Raw genomic sequence first — 15,158 nt, forward strand, 5'->3', positions numbered from 1 at the left:
GATTTCATTATCCATTGACTGTATTATATTAGAATTAAATCATAAGGAATTTATATAATGAAATTATCAAGTTAAACAATTTGATATTGTTATGGCTTATATGATGCAATACAGTATAGTTATAGTTTTAGTAGGAATATTATTCATACCCTTTACGATAGCTGCCCTTATGAATAACCGCTTTTTAGCGATTTTTGCTATTATGTGGTACATATTACGTAATCCCAAAGGAGAAGCATTCTGTTATAAATAGGAATAATTTTGTGAATAAAGAGGAAGGAGAAAAACTTTATTAATTATCTTATTATACTGTGTCTTTATAGGATATTAAACGTCAAATTTTAGTAAAATAAATAACTAAGATATTGCGAGAAATAAGACAATTAGCTACAACTAGACGAAAGTTTTTCTGAAAAGTCTAATGCCTTTTTTAACACTGGGATTTCTGGAAATCAGCATAATAGGATAGTTGTCAAAACATTTTCTTAAATTAAGATGCTGACTGGTTTAGCCAAGGTTATTATAAATGACTAATATCTATGGGTAATAACATAAAAATTGATATGAGAACCTGAGAATAACTCCAGCCAAGTAGACAAAGAACCGAAACTCTAATTCAAAACACAATAAACTCCAATGCACCAATACAAATCTTAATTGAGATTCCATTGCACTGGTACTGTTTTGTTTGAAGATCACAGAATCCTGCATATATTTGTATACATCATAAACACATAACACGGAAACTCAAAATTTGTATTTTAAATTGAATTAGAGGTGTTGTTTTGGGATTTTGAGAAAAGTGATGAGCTACGCAGTTTTTCTTCTTCTTTTCTTCTTTTCTTCCTTTTTTGGTTAGTGTTCAACAAAATATTATTTTATCTGCAAGTCTTCATCTGTTATTACAATCGAATTCAAAGGTTTGAGAAATCATTTTTTACAACTTAAGATTTCTGTTTGGCACTGTCTGGAATTTTGATGTTTGCAATAAAATTGGAAACATTATGAATTTCAATATTTTTAAGCCATGCAGCACTTTAGTGGGTGTATAGATTACTGCTTACCATTTTAAAGTCTTTCAATTGTGATGAAATTGGTTATAATGAGAATATCTAAGGGTCTAAGAATCAATGTAAAGTTGGTATTTAATCAACAAATATATCCATGTGTTTTGTTCAAATTTGGATTTTGATTGACCAAAATATAAATATTAGAAGTGTTATAGAAATTTGATAAATGTTAGAAATAATATGAAAATTGGATAAATATTATTCTATTATACTTTCAATAGGTTTATTTTATCTTTTGACTGCTGCAAACACCTACAACGATACAATCAAAAAAACCAGAGTGGTTAAACTTCAATATGAAGGATCTCAATATGAGTATCTACTTGCTATTTTAGAATCGAGAACTCCTTCACAAAGGTTAAATTTTTCATTCACATTCAGATTTTTTGATCTTGATGATGAACCAATTCGGTCAATCAACTCTTCATTCAGCTTGAATTTTTTGGATCTAAATATTGCAACTGGTTTTGGAGGTATCGGATACTTTGCATTTAAATAACAGTATCAGTTACAAGAATTTCAAGTTTGGATTGGCATTTTCAATCAATAGTAATGCTGGGAGTCTCCATATATCATCATTCAAGATCACTGATCAAACTTTAGAGTCATAAAACAAAACTAATCTAATTGATATATTAATCAAACAGAACTTGATTGAGAGAAAAGTATTAGTCGAGTACTTCAGATATAACGCACCTAACACCTATAATTACAAATGAAGTCTTTCGGTTGGGGCATTGGTTATACAAAATATCAAGGCAGTTCGACAACTACACCAACGATCAACAAATATGACCAAAATCTCAAGCCAAAAATACAACATTTGGATTTCACATTATCATCATTTTCAATCAAGTTATCCACGGGTGTTTTGCAAAAGCTTTATAATGGTTCGTATACAGAGACAAAATTTAATTATTGGATTTCCAACTTGGATACAACCCTAGCAAAATCATTTAGTTATATCAATAATGATAACGAGTCCGACGCAATAATAACTTTCACTGACAGATTATATCCAATATCATTTTCACATGATGGATCAAAGTCATATTTGCAATCAGATATCTACGAACTATTGTTGAGTACAATTGCTCTTGGGATCCTAATTTGACTGAGCGAAATGTACGTAATCGAACGAGCGAAACACCGAACAATTGCGTAATGGTGATATCCAAACTCACAGCGCATCACAACATGTTCCTGCAGCTCTCTGCGGCGCCACCCCAACACTGGTACTAGGTTTCAGACCGCTATGGCAGAGCTCTAACTCGCGCGAACAAAGCGGGAGCGACGCCTATTGCGTCACTGGTGCTGATTTTGTTTGGAAAGGGTTTATTCCGCGCTCCCCCTGCCGTCGCCGCTCCGCCTGTGCACCATTTCCGTTGTCTTTTTGCCCACTTCAGAGCTGTTTCTGGAGCCCAGACCCTCGTGCAACGCCCAACTCGTGCTTCCTGTGCTGTTTCTGCTTCCTGTGCTTCCTGTGCTACTTTTTTCAGATTCTCCAGTCTCACGGTCTCTTCCCGCCCTTTCTGTTGCCCTTCCTTTGTGTGATTCCTATCCATCTGCCGGAATTTCTCCTTTATCTCTGCTGGATGCACATTGCTCAATTGATATCTTGATCCACTCTCATAACATTGTTTGGTATTGTTTCCTTAAGAGAAAAAGTTGGCTCTGGTTGATTAGTTTATAAATTATTTGTTCTTTTTGTTCTCCTGAATTTTGTGAAACTTAAATTCCGACTACTATTTAACTTCTGTTCAAATAAGATTACTAAAACTATTAGATTATCAAAATTTCATATTAACCAAATCAAAAATTAAAATTTCTTAATTTTTCATTTGAAAAACAATATAAATTTAAAACTACTAAACAAAACAAAAAAACCATTAAAAGAGAGGTATTAAATAATAAAAAATATTATTATCATTATTATTATCACTATCATTACCATTGTTTTTACTATTAGTATTAATATTATTACCAGAACTATAAAACCATAATTAAAGATGTCAGATTTAAATACTACAAACTCTGCTTCAAACCATTCACTTTCTTCATCACTCAAACAGAATGACAGTTATCATGATATAAACGACAATAATACCATATCTGATATCAATACTCTTCATCCCATAAATAACAATAATGAGCCAAATATACAGGATACTCTTGATAACGTAACTCAAAACCTATCCAATTTATCCACTGATGATCAAACTACTCTGATTCAAAAAAAAAATTATAAATTATCCTTTGATGTTGGCGTAAGTGAAAACAAAAACCCCAAATACAGACCAACAATGGAAGATGTTCACACCTACGTTGCCAATTTCTGCGAGCGTTTAGATTGGGGTTACTTTGCTTTATTTGATGGCCATGCAGGAAAACAAGCTGCTAAATGGTGTGGTCAAAATCTACATTTATTACTACAAAACGAAATTCTCAAAAATGAAAAAAACTCATCAAAACTCATCAATGATCAAGATATAAGATCCTGTTTGAATAACTGCTTTCAAGAAGCTGATAACTTGATCGCTGATAGTAATAACAGTATCGGCTCAAGTGGTTGTACCGCTGCCGTGGCTATAATAAGGTGGGAGCTAGATGATGATAATGATAGTGACAATTATAATGACAATTACAACGATAGTAATCCTCCACAAAAAAACAATACTAATATCAACAATAACAATAATGACAATGATACAGATATCCATAAACATAGCATTATCAACAATAATGAAAATTACCAAGTCACCAAAAATAACTATAGAAATAAAGACAAAGACATGACAATACCCCAGTTTTCTGACCAGCTTAATAACTCAAAAATAAAAAGAAAACTACAATCAAATTTTCAATCTCAATCTCAGTCCCAATATCTTAAAGATTACTCAAATTTATTTGACTTCATTCCTACTCCAAACCATAGAAGAATGTTGTATACCGCAAATGTCGGCGATTCAAGATTGGTTCTTTGTAGAAATGGGTTTGCCATCAGACTATCTTACGACCATAAAGGCAGTGATACAAATGAATCAAATAGAATTGTTCAATCTGGAGGCTTAATAATGAGAAATAGAGTCAATGGAATTCTAGCTATAACAAGATCTTTAGGCGATCATTACTTGAAAAATTTAATAATCGGAAAACCCTACACAACAGCCTTGGAAATGACTGATGGTGACGAATTTCTAATAATTGCTTGTGATGGTTTATGGGATATTATAAAAGATCAAGATGCAGTTGATCTAATCAGAAACGAAGCCAACCCTCAAGTTGCTTCAAGAGTTTTATGTGATCATGCTATTAAAAATTTAAGTATGGATAATGTAACTGTCATGATCATAAGATTTGATCAAAGAATTTTAGAACTGACTTACTCTGATAGCGAATTAAGTGATTATGATGAATCTCAATCTCAAGATCAATTGAACTTATCCTGATACAAAATTGCTTAAACAAAACTGAAAGTAATGAAAAAATAATGAAAAAATAATGAAAAAATAATGAAAAAATAATGAAAAAATAATGAAAAAATAATGAAAAAATAATGAAAAAAAAAAAATTATAAAAAACTAATTAAAATATCAACTTCATATTTTCTATCTCTATCTGATTTAACCGTATAATTTATTTTTAATGTTTTCCAGTATTTAATTAGTTATGTCTATGCTTTCCAATTTCTAATTTAAAATCTCGCTCCAATCTAGTTTTAATTTCCTGACTCCAAATCTATAAACCTTTAAAGCTAAATCTTCACTTTCCCAGTTTTTAATTTTAATTTTTAATTTTGTTTGTTTATTACTTATCACTTATTTTTTTTCTTTTTCTTATGTTTTTACTTTGATGTGCTTGTCTTTATATTTTCTACTATCTACTACTACTTTATCATTTTACTATACTGTTTTTACTTTTTTTAATTTTAATTTCATTTTTATTGTCCTTATTTTTATTTTTTTTTGTTGATTTTATTTATTTGACCTTCATTATTTAAATGTTTATTTCAATATTGTTTTACTATTGCTTAGCTATTTTTCTAATAAAACAGATTTAAAATTAGTTATTGATAAACAAATTTCAAGAATTCTGATCTTCATATCTTGTAAAATGCAGAGGCGCGTCAGTCAAATGCAAGGTGGTGTAATTTTGTATTAACCAAAATCCTAACGGAAACCTAATTCCCAATAGAAACAATACCCTTTTTATAATTAAATTCTATTTATTTTCATATATAGATAAGAAAAATATAAGTGTCCTATAACATGGTTTGGCTTTTCTAAAAAAATACATCTATTTTGAATAAATTTTTATAATTTCGTTCAAGGGAAATGCACTTTAGATGAGAATTAAAACTGATAAAAGACTGTTTACAATTAGCAGATTAAAAATTGTATAACAGTATAATCAGCATAATTTAGAAAAAAAAAAAATTCAAAAAAAATAATGAAGATATGCAATCATATTGTAAAAAATAAAATATCTTTTTCAAAAAAAAATGTGTTTAAAAAAAATGATAATAAAGCATAATTGAAACAAAAAAAAAGATTGACTTTAAAAACAATAATTAACGATAATATAGAGTTAACGATGATTAAGAGCATTAATGGATTTTCATAAACTCCAGTATAAAAAACAAAAAATAATGATAATGAATAAAAAAAATCATGCCCAGATACAAACAGTATTATCGGCACCACCACTAGCTAAAGTGCATCTAATACTTTTGTCTAACTTTATTAGTTTCCTTTTTTGTTTTTCAGCTTCTTTTTTAGACTCTTTTGAAGTAGAACCGTTTGCTGAAGTTGATGAATTATCGACAAGTTCTTCGATTTTAGATGTTTCATCTTCCCGTTTTTCATTGAACGAATTGACTGAATTTTCAGTTTTCACAGTACTGTTATTTTGAATGTTTTTTTCATTTTCATCGTTATCATCATCTTCTTCGTTATCATTTTCAAAATTGATACATGAAGCAAAACATATCTTATTGATAAAGCTTTCATGGCCACCGGACAAAGTTTTGATGCATTTGATTACATCATAATTCGTCAAAGATATATCCCAAATTTTAATTGTTTTATCATCGGAAGCTGAAAATAAATATCTACCGCCAGGATGAAATTGTAAAGATCTTACCCAAGAGGAATGGCCTTTTAAATCAGCTAGAAGAACACCGGTTGGATTCGATGAGGGCAATGGGCTTCTGTGTGGTCTAATTATTGGTAAAGGTAATAGCCAAATTTTAATTGTGTCATCTCTACCACATGTTGCACAATATTTGTAGCCCAAGGTTTTATAATTTTGATTATCTAAAATTTCTTTTGAGACAAATTTTTTGGCCAATTTATCTAAATAAACATTTGAAATTTCGGGAACAAATTTACAGTCTTCAACAACTTGATGGTGTCCAATCAATAAAGCCAAACCAGTACCAGTATCTGAATGAGACAATCTAATACTTTGATCATTTGAGCAACTTAATAAGAAGTTATCATTATAATTTAGATTAATTGATCTGACCCAATTTGAGTGACCAATAAACGATTTTAAACACCAGCCATTAGTAATATCCCATAATTTAATTGAAAAATCTCTTGAACAACTAAACAAGTGATTTGGATTTGAATTTTTAAAAGATATTGAAGAAATCGAGTGATCGTGACCAGATAAAGTTCTAATTGGTTTATAATCATTATTAGGATCCCAAATTTTGATAAATAAATCAGATGAACATGTTGCAAAGAGGTATATTTGATTTTTCGAAAAAGTTGAGCTATTTTTGAGACCATTGCTATCATTATTCTGGATACTGTTACTACTACTGTTACTACTGTTATTCAAAGAAGTTAGGGAGATTGGTAAGGGGGAGAAACATGTACAGTTAATTGATCTTGAATGGGCGTTTTTGTTAATAAATTCTGGTTGGATTGAGTTTAATAAATCCCACACTATTAAGGAACCGTCGTTACAGCCAGAAACTAGTTGTGGCAAAATTGGATGGATTGAGATTGTATTGACTTGAGATTTATGAGCTTTTAAAGTTTGTTTGACATTTGTTGGTAACCAATTTATCTTTTTTAAGGAAGATAAGTCATTGTTATCGTTTGTAGTTAGAGAGGAAAAGGAATCAGTTATATTATTGTTGAAATTATTATTATTTAAGATTTCGTTTAGTTGATTGACTTTATTTTCCAATTCAAGGATTTTCTTTTGAAGCCTTATAACCGTCGACCATTTTTTTTCTAACAAGTTAATTTCCGAAGAGGCAATTAAGTCAAAATCGGTGTTATTGAAGGATAAATTGTGAATTAATTCATCGATTAATTCCTGGTCAATATCTCTATTTTTAAGGTAAATTATTATTGATCTATTAAGATCATTTTGCTGTTTAATTGTTAGAGTAGACATGAAGGAAAAAAAATCAAAATAACACTTAATTAGTATCAATTACTAGGTAATAAAGCGCAGTTTGAGAAACTGATAGCAATTAGTTGATGGCGATGAATAAGTTTAGTTTAATTGCTGATTGTTGATTGTGTTGGACTGTTGATCAAAAAAATTTGTTGATTTGGTTTGGATTTGACTTTGTCCAATCACGTGCAAAAGGGTATAAATCTAAATATTTCCAAGAAATTCCAAAAATTCCCCAAAGATTCTCAAATTTCCCGATTTTCCGATTTTTCCAAAGTTTGGTAGAAATTTAAATTAAAAAAACAAAAAAAAACAAAAAAAAACTGGAATATTTCAGGTGGAAGGAGTTAAAAACAAACTAGGGATTTGTATTATACTATAAAGGGGAATTTGTGTAAACTGTATTAAATTAAACTAAGTCAAGATAAATTAAACTGAAATAAACTAAAGTAAAGTAGGAGAGACTAGAGTAGACTAAATTGAAAAAATGATATATAAATGAAAGAATAAGATGGTGATGTTTATCACCTTTATTGGACTAATTAATTGGGCTGTCAATTCATTTGATTATCTTTCAAATCAGAATTTAATGTAAATTTGAATTTAAACTATTGGAGTATTGGAGTATTGGATTATCGATTTTTGACGATTTTTTTTCTAACGAAGTTGAGTGAAAATACTAGATTTGTCATCATCATGATAAAGACCCATTCCTGGATCAGTTGGGTTTTCGTTACTTGCAACACTGAATTCCAAATCTTCCAATGTTATCATATCCCAATATTTGAACAACATCATGTAGGTAAAGACATTTGCTAAGGATGTAAAGAATAAAGAATCTAAGTAATGGTTGCAACCCTCGCAAATTATATTCGATAAAGCATATAGTAAGACCTGCCCAGCTATGAAAAAGCATACACCTAATAAGAAAGCACCAAAAGCCCAAATATTATCAAGAATAAAGAGTGATAAAATCAGTTGAGAGATGATATAGACAAGCACAAACACAGCATTTATAATATATAATACGATAAACAATGGAACAGTTTGATTTAAATTGATTCCATCAAACCAATTTTGAAATGTGAATAATGAGATGATGAAGGATAAAGCGAAAAATACTAAACTTGATAATCTTAGTAAGAACATTGCTTTCTTTTTTCCATCTTCCCAAATTTCAAACCCTGTTAAACCTGTTATCATCAAAGTCCAGCAAGCCATTGAGGAGAAACCATTTTGAATTGCTACAAAATACTTAAAAGTATCTGAACCTGGGGGAACAACTCCACAATCAACTATTAAACTCAAAAAGGAGAGAATAAAAATTATTTCAAAAAAATAAATCATTTCATTTCTTCCGATTGCAGTATATTTGCTTTTAATGTTGAATAAAATCACGACAACCAAAATTAATGCACCAATGTTTATGAAAGCTGTACCTATTTGAAAGATCATAGTGTTGGCTAATATAATACTTCTGGCATAACATTTTGGGATTACACCTATTGAGATTGATTCTAGTTGCTTATCGATTGGGTTTGTTAAAATTGTGCACAAGGGTATGGAAGCCTGTTGACAAAGTTCTGTAAAATTTCCAAAACCCATTTTGAGTTATTATTGTTCTCGTTGCAGTTAAGCCGCTATTGATACTGGTGTTGGTATTGTTGTGGATAATATTGTGAATGCTGATGAGAATACTATTGTTGATCTGGACTAGTATAGCTCTGGTCAGAACAAAGTTGTTGTTGAAAGAGTAATTGCAATAATAAAGGCCTGAAAAATAAGATAAATGGAGAGAAATTATGTTCAAACTGGCCTTTTGAAATGACAATGAGCTTTATAGGTGAAGAGCCAAAAAGAAACGAGATTCAAGTCCAAAACCAATTTTAAAATTTTTGCATGGAAGGAGGTCTACCGTACAAAAATAACGAGGTCTGCTAACATTGCGCAGCGCCCACGCACCGCTCCGCCCCCGCATCGAGGGTCTGTTCTATTTATAACCTCTGACAATAACGCGGAAATATGCAATAATATGCAATATATGCAGAAAAGGTAGTATCACCAAAAGCAGCAAAAGCAGCAAAAGCAGCACCTTCTAGAGAGTGAATCGCCAACTGGGACAGTCTTTACAGGGAGGAGGATCCACACACACAGGCACCTGTTGCTGGTAACCTCCAATCACCTGCTCTATCATAAACTTGATGCTGTGTTTCAAAATGTTCACAGTCCATCCTTTATCTCTAACCACATCGTAAACACAGGTTTTGCCAGAGAAGCACTGTGTTTCAAATCCATAACCTGCAATGGAACAGCTACTGCTGACTCCATTGCATGTTCCTAAATATATTGGGTCTGCATTATTTCCAAAATGATAAATATTTTCATAGTCCTTTAGTAAACCTGGAGGCATTGGTAGGTGTAGTCTTTTGGTAGCTAAGAGCTCAGGAACTGCTTCAAATGTAACCACAGGCAAACCAAACGTTCTTCCTAATAGAGAGCTCAAGGACCCACCTAAAGAATGACCGGTCACAAAGATATTTTCAATACCAGGATACATTTTGATTATATCAAGAAAAAACCTCAACGTTTGCTTATAGTATCTATCATTACGATACAATTCTAATTCAAGACATTTTTCATTACAATTATATGAACTTTTATAACAATCGCAAACTGTGGTCCATAGATAACTAATTCTAGCACAGCAACAGCTGAATAGTAAGTTATCATTGAGTTTATCATTGGTGCTTGTGCTTCCCCTTTTATTAAATTGGTTATTATTAAAATTATAGTCAAGACCAACGTTATAATCGGTATTGAGTTTATCATTATTAATATTATTATAAGCATAATTATTTAGCAAAGAAAATGACGCTTCACTCCCTTTGATCGCTATAACCATTGTTTCATTGTAATTATCAACAAAAATTTGTCCTCTTACCCCATCAGCTAACCATCCAAATCCGCTATTGATATCATGGTGATTACCAGTATTATTATTTGTATTATTTGTACTGCTTTTATTGAGATCAAAGTTACCATTGTTATTCCATGGGGAAGATAGATTATACCAATCCTTATTATTCTTTGGAGTTTCATAATATGCATTTGATGACATGAAAGCAAGTGTCAATATTGTATTATAATCTGTAATATTTGGTACGATATTGTCTTCATCAGCCAATCTCCACTTGAAATTTTTATCAGCTTTAATACCATTCTCGCGTCTATCGGAATAATCAATACTGCAGTGAATATTATCCAAATGATTTAAAATGTCCAACTTATCTTTACCAAACTTTAATTTTTTATTTTTTTTAATTGTTTTGATGGGTAATGAGACATTCCAATAATAATCCTTCTCCAATTTTGTATTTCCCATATCATTACTAATTTCATAATTTTCAAGTGATAATTTTAATGAATATTTATCAATTAAATGATCGGTTATATCCAATCTTTTATAAGTTCCATTATTATTATGAAAAACGTGTTTTATCCTGAAAAATTTATAAGCATCATTAAAATTGCCATTAAGATCACTATCAATATAAATATTTTTGTTATAATTATAATCGATGTTGATACCTTTATAAAATGGTAGCAAGTCTAATTTGTGGGTTAATTTGTTATTATAAATGCGTTCATAATCAATGTATTCTTTACTCAATTTAATCATGAAAAACCCTGAGATCAATAACACTACAAATAACAGTGATAAAACTGATTTCTGGGAATAATTCTTCTTTATCTTATTTGGTTCACTCAATTTATTAAATCTTAAACTATTTTTGCAGTCCTCGTTATATTCCTCATTGTTTTTGGAATAAATAGTTTGAAATAACATTCTTGGTTTATTTATTAACTGGCACTCATCCGCAATTCAAGAAATTATTGGCTGATCAAAACAAGAGACTACAACCATTGAGTGATCCAAATCAAACCAAATCTTTTCTTATCAGAAAACCAGAATCTTGGATGGATTAGTAATTACATAATATTATATAATATATACATCCTTATAATTTATAGAGTTTTATATTGGCATCATGGCCGAGCGGTTAAGGCGAAAGATTAGAAATCTTTTGGGATCTCCCGCGCAGGTTCGAGTCCTGCTGATGTCGTATTTTTTTTCTATTATGATTTGTGCAGCTGATCTCTTTTTTGCGAGGGTAACGGCTGTGAAGTTTTTTGGCATATTCCCACATTTTGGTTATTAAGTCTTCAACGCCATCTCGTCCCAGTTTAACCGCAACATTTTTAGTATAATTATAATGAGATCGATTACTTCGCTGTTACCTTTATTCAATAGAAATGTATTATTTATAAGCAGGTCATTCAACCGGGTTTCAGCTCGCCCATTTTCATCGATAAATTCATACTTGAGGAATTCATCCTCGTCCTCCTCATCTCCCATAAAGATTGATCCAGACTCGATAATCGATGAAGATAAAGGTTCATTAGATAAAAAGAAAATAAAAGGCCAAAACAGTGTCAAAGATGCTGTTGGTGAGAAAAGTAATAATATTCTGAGCAAAACAAGCGAGAACGACAAAAACTTGAACAATAATTTAGATAAGAATGAATCAACTATAAATCCGGGCAAAAAATTAGATGTTAAAACTGATATTGAAAAGGAATTTTCAAAGAAAAATTCGCCCAAAAACGTTTCATTAAAAATACATGATGAAAGAAATAATGACCATGATAATGAAAAAAATAAAGGCATCAGTAACGATAAAAACCTGAAACGTTCTAAAAGCAAAACCAATAAAAAAACAATATTGAAAAGAAAGTTGAATAAACCAATTTTATTACAAGATTTGATGGACCATGGTATTGCATTCCATCCTGATTTTCACAAATTTTCATATTCTTTATGCTTCAAAGAGAATTTCGACCGTTGGAACAAAGTCCCGGTTGATATCATCAAAAAAATTGATCCACTTTATATTCCCAAGAAAGATGACGAGATCGAGGTCCATCAATACAAAGGAGGAAGAATCAAAAGCTCTATCAGCTTCTACTACAACTTGAACAAGGCTCGATCATGAACCGGTAACTCGCCAGTCTGACACTACATACTTTTTTATACTATATCTTATGGCTCCTATATATACTCACACTACACACCTTCTCTTATTGCTTTGTCTGCTTTGTCGTCTCTTTCCTTTTCCCCAGTCTTTTTAGAGGTCCCTTTCCAGTGGCGCCATTCTCTCACGTGCGTGTCTGAGCCGTTTTGACTGTTTGTGGTAGATAAACAAATAAACGTCAATAAATGTCAATAGTCTGCAATCGGTAAACAGTCAATAAACAATAACTATCTTAATACCATCACTGGACATTTCACCTCATTCAAATTTAATTGATATCATTTATATCCAGGTTTTTTTCAGTTTTTATAGTTTTTTTTCAGGTTTTTTCAGATTTTTTTTGCTCAACTACTAAAAGTGTATTCAAAATGGATAATTCAATTCATGTTCCTGATGGTTACTCAGTCTCAAAGAGATTACAAAGTGAATTAGTTCAATTAATGATGTCTTCTACTCCAGGAATTTCTGCGTTTCCAGAAGATGACTCAAATCTATTAAAATGGTTTGGCACAATAGAAGGCCCTGAAGATACTCCATATGAAAATTTAAAATTCAAAATATCTCTTGATTTTCCAAATAACTATCCTTATAAACCTCCAACAATAAAATTTATTTCTCCAATGTGGCATCCAAATATTGATATGAGTGGTAACATTTGTCTTGATATCTTGAAGGAAAAATGGAGCGCAATTTATAATATCCAAACCATTTTGTTAAGTTTGCAAAGTCTATTAGGTGAACCCAATAATAAAAGTCCATTGAATGCTCAAGCCGCTCAATTATGGGATACTGATATGAAAGAATATAAAAGATTATTGATGCAAAGATATGAAGAAATCGATGACTAGAGTTATAAATTAACTATATGATAATTAATTTATAAGTTTCTTTTTGTTTCTTTTGGTTGTTGTTTTTCCCCCATCACTAAATCATTTTATAATCGACTTTATTATTCTTTTTTATTACTTACCTCTATTACTTTTTTTTATTTTCTTTTTATTCTTTTCCTCTGTTTTTTTACTATTATTGATATCCTAATCTTCATCATTGTCTTCGTCATAATCATTATTATCATTCTTTTATTCACTTTTTACTTAGTTTTTATTTAGTTTTCATAATCATTAATAAATAATGAATAACAAAAATAGAGTGTTGATTAGTATATATTTTTATAAATGATAGACTAAAAAAAGTTTAAAAAAATAGATAGGTAAAAATTATTTTGTTCAAAAAAGAGCCTTGATAAGTTGCCATCTAAATACTTATATAAATACAAATAAATAAATTAGTCAAAGAATTTTCTAGTTTTAGATGGACCAAATAATTTTAATCTGATAGCTGGTAAGGATAGCTCAGATAATAACTTTAATCTTTCATCTAAAGTATTGTCAATGTCAATTTTTTTAGTGCTATTAATAATAATGACTCCACCATTAACATTATCATCTAAAAATTGATCTTCTAAGATTTCAATAGTAGTTTCATGAGAAGTCTTTTCCTTATAGTACTTTTCTAAATCTTCGATTGAATCCTTAACTAAACTAACGTCATTTTTTCTCAATCTTAAATAAATTTTACTTTCTAATAATGACAATAAACCTTCTTGAATTAAGCCAATCAAGATTTTTTTATAATTCTCGCTATCGTTGTCATTATTTTTTGTTGTGATGATTTTTAATTTATTTGCAGTTAATTCAAAAATATCGTCCAAAATTTTTTCTCTTTCAGATAAAATTTGCAATCTGGTTTTATTTGAAATAGTTGACTTGGTAATCTGTTGTTGCAATGAGGCCTTTTTCAATTTACTTTCATATAATGAATCAATTGATGAAATTTCGCTTCTAACAATATTGGCCTTCTCAATTTCATACTCTTCATCAGCCTTTAATTTAATTTCTTTAGCTTTTTCTTCGGCTTCTTTTTTAATAAAGGCCTCCATTTTATGGAGTTCTTTAACGACCTAATGCAAAAATTAATTAGAATTTCAATGTTAATACACTAATATACACATGGATAATACATCACAATAGATAATTAAATTATTCAAAATGTCACTTATTGGCAAATAATCACTTACTTGGTCGTCACTTAAACCATGAACAGCAGCCATTTTCGAATATTAAACAGTAAATACAAATAAATAAAACAAGGTACTAATAACCAAAGTATATTCTATGATAAATTATCTATTAATTGAAGCTACTAGAAGGAATCCAACAGTATCACCATAAAATCTGTTATATTATAATCAAACGCAATGCTGGAAGTGCTGCTTAAATTCAGCCAACCAACCAAAAGTTACCTGGACCAGATTAAAGTACAGTATATTATATATAAGGATAGTTCACAAACGCAGGTTGTAGGTTGTATAGTGTAGTGGTTATCACTTTCGGTTTTGATCTCAAGAAGCTTCCGAACAACCCCGGTTCGAATCCGGGTACGACCTTTTTTGTTTTTGTTGAAATCTCTTTGGAATCAATCGCAATAAGGTTTTGTACCGCGCATTTCAGCGTGTACCTGCGCCTCGGTGAGCTTAAATTCTTCAAAACAAGCCTGATGGAGCTTGGACCTATCAACA

General features: G+C 30.5%; 9 protein-coding genes and 2 non-coding genes across 11 annotated transcripts; 6 read left to right on the forward strand and 5 right to left on the reverse strand.

Moving 5' to 3' along the window:
* Positions 1 to 1,785: 1,785 nt before the first annotated feature.
* ASCRUDRAFT_70616 (uncharacterized protein) lies at positions 1,786 to 2,184 on the forward strand (the record flags this gene model as incomplete). The annotated part of the gene is made up of 1 exon (XM_020191817.1): positions 1,786 to 2,184. One exon carries the CDS (start codon positions 1,786 to 1,788, stop codon positions 2,182 to 2,184), a length of 399 nt encoding a protein of 132 aa, XP_020047049.1.
* Positions 2,118 to 2,777, reverse strand: ASCRUDRAFT_76113 (uncharacterized protein). Its single transcript, XM_020193341.1, has one exon. It carries the CDS (start codon positions 2,633 to 2,635, stop codon positions 2,324 to 2,326), a length of 312 nt encoding a protein of 103 aa, XP_020047050.1. The 5' UTR covers positions 2,636 to 2,777; the 3' UTR covers positions 2,118 to 2,323.
* A 165-nt stretch (positions 2,778 to 2,942) lies between these two features.
* Positions 2,943 to 4,587, forward strand: ASCRUDRAFT_76114 (PP2C family serine/threonine-protein phosphatase). Its single transcript, XM_020193342.1, has 2 exons — positions 2,943 to 3,666; positions 3,724 to 4,587. The coding sequence occupies exons 1-2, from the start codon at positions 3,080 to 3,082 to the stop codon at positions 4,517 to 4,519; spliced, it is 1,383 nt and encodes a 460-aa protein (XP_020047051.1). The 5' UTR covers positions 2,943 to 3,079; the 3' UTR covers positions 4,520 to 4,587.
* Positions 4,588 to 5,738: 1,151 nt separating this feature from the next.
* Positions 5,739 to 7,475, reverse strand: PAC1 (Pac1p; the record flags this gene model as incomplete). Its single annotated transcript, XM_020191059.2, has 2 exons — positions 5,739 to 5,872; positions 6,044 to 7,475. Coding segments are annotated over 2 exons (1,566 nt in total), but the record flags the coding sequence as incomplete, so codon positions are not given.
* A 669-nt stretch (positions 7,476 to 8,144) lies between these two features.
* Positions 8,145 to 9,092, reverse strand: CHS7 (Chs7p; the record flags this gene model as incomplete). The annotated part of the gene is made up of 1 exon (XM_020190617.1): positions 8,145 to 9,092. One exon carries the CDS (start codon positions 9,090 to 9,092, stop codon positions 8,145 to 8,147), a length of 948 nt encoding a protein of 315 aa, XP_020047053.1.
* Positions 9,093 to 9,648: 556 nt separating this feature from the next.
* Positions 9,649 to 10,665, reverse strand: ASCRUDRAFT_23239 (alpha/beta-hydrolase; the record flags this gene model as incomplete). The annotated part of the gene is made up of 3 exons (XM_020189783.1): positions 9,649 to 10,246; positions 10,361 to 10,436; positions 10,503 to 10,665. Coding segments are annotated over 3 exons (837 nt in total), but the record flags the coding sequence as incomplete, so codon positions are not given.
* An 865-nt stretch (positions 10,666 to 11,530) lies between these two features.
* Positions 11,531 to 11,611, forward strand: ASCRUDRAFT_t89. The gene has a single exon. It is a non-coding gene; the product is annotated as a tRNA-Ser (tRNA).
* Positions 11,612 to 11,761: 150 nt separating this feature from the next.
* Positions 11,762 to 12,541, forward strand: ASCRUDRAFT_8347 (uncharacterized protein; the record flags this gene model as incomplete). Its single annotated transcript, XM_020194845.1, has 1 exon — positions 11,762 to 12,541. The coding sequence occupies one exon, from the start codon at positions 11,762 to 11,764 to the stop codon at positions 12,539 to 12,541; it is 780 nt and encodes a 259-aa protein (XP_020047055.1).
* A 407-nt stretch (positions 12,542 to 12,948) lies between these two features.
* On the forward strand, positions 12,949 to 13,428 carry UBC11 (putative E2 ubiquitin-protein ligase UBC11; the record flags this gene model as incomplete). The annotated part of the gene is made up of 1 exon (XM_020190588.1): positions 12,949 to 13,428. The coding sequence occupies one exon, from the start codon at positions 12,949 to 12,951 to the stop codon at positions 13,426 to 13,428; it is 480 nt and encodes a 159-aa protein (XP_020047056.1).
* Positions 13,429 to 13,727: 299 nt separating this feature from the next.
* Positions 13,728 to 14,744, reverse strand: VMA4 (H(+)-transporting V1 sector ATPase subunit E). The gene is made up of 2 exons (XM_020191060.1): positions 14,658 to 14,744; positions 13,728 to 14,540 (listed from the first exon to the last, which is right to left on the reverse strand). The coding sequence occupies exons 1-2, from the start codon at positions 14,688 to 14,690 to the stop codon at positions 13,866 to 13,868; spliced, it is 708 nt and encodes a 235-aa protein (XP_020047057.1). The 5' UTR covers positions 14,691 to 14,744; the 3' UTR covers positions 13,728 to 13,865.
* Positions 14,745 to 14,942: 198 nt separating this feature from the next.
* On the forward strand, positions 14,943 to 15,026 carry ASCRUDRAFT_t90. Its single transcript has one exon. It is a non-coding gene; the product is annotated as a tRNA-Gln (tRNA).
* The last annotated feature ends 132 nt before the right edge of the window (positions 15,027 to 15,158 follow it).

The sequence above is a fragment of the Ascoidea rubescens genome, assembly GCF_001661345.1.
Source record: "Ascoidea rubescens DSM 1968 unplaced genomic scaffold ASCRUscaffold_7, whole genome shotgun sequence".
NCBI classification, from domain to species: Eukaryota; Fungi; Ascomycota; class Saccharomycetes; order Ascoideales; family Ascoideaceae; genus Ascoidea; species Ascoidea rubescens.

What these genes read in the sequence shown, in the direction of transcription:
- ASCRUDRAFT_76113 (XM_020193341.1), bottom strand. Translation starts at nt 2,635, where the DNA reads ATGGATAGGAATCACACAAAGGAAGGGCAACAGAAAGGGCGGGAAGAG.
- ASCRUDRAFT_76114 (XM_020193342.1), top strand. Translation starts at nt 3,080, where the DNA reads ATGTCAGATTTAAATACTACAAACTCTGCTTCAAACCATTCACTTTCT. An exon ending in GCTGCCGTGGCTATAATAAG is followed by an intron (nt 3,667 to 3,723) that starts GTGGGAGCTAGA and finishes TTACAACGATAG; the next exon opens with TAATCCTCCACAAAAAAACA.
- VMA4 (XM_020191060.1), bottom strand. Translation starts at nt 14,690, where the DNA reads ATGGCTGCTGTTCATGGTTTAAGTGACGACCAA. An exon ending in ATGGTTTAAGTGACGACCAA is followed by an intron (nt 14,541 to 14,657) that starts GTAAGTGATTAT and finishes TTTTTGCATTAG; the next exon opens with GTCGTTAAAGAACTCCATAA.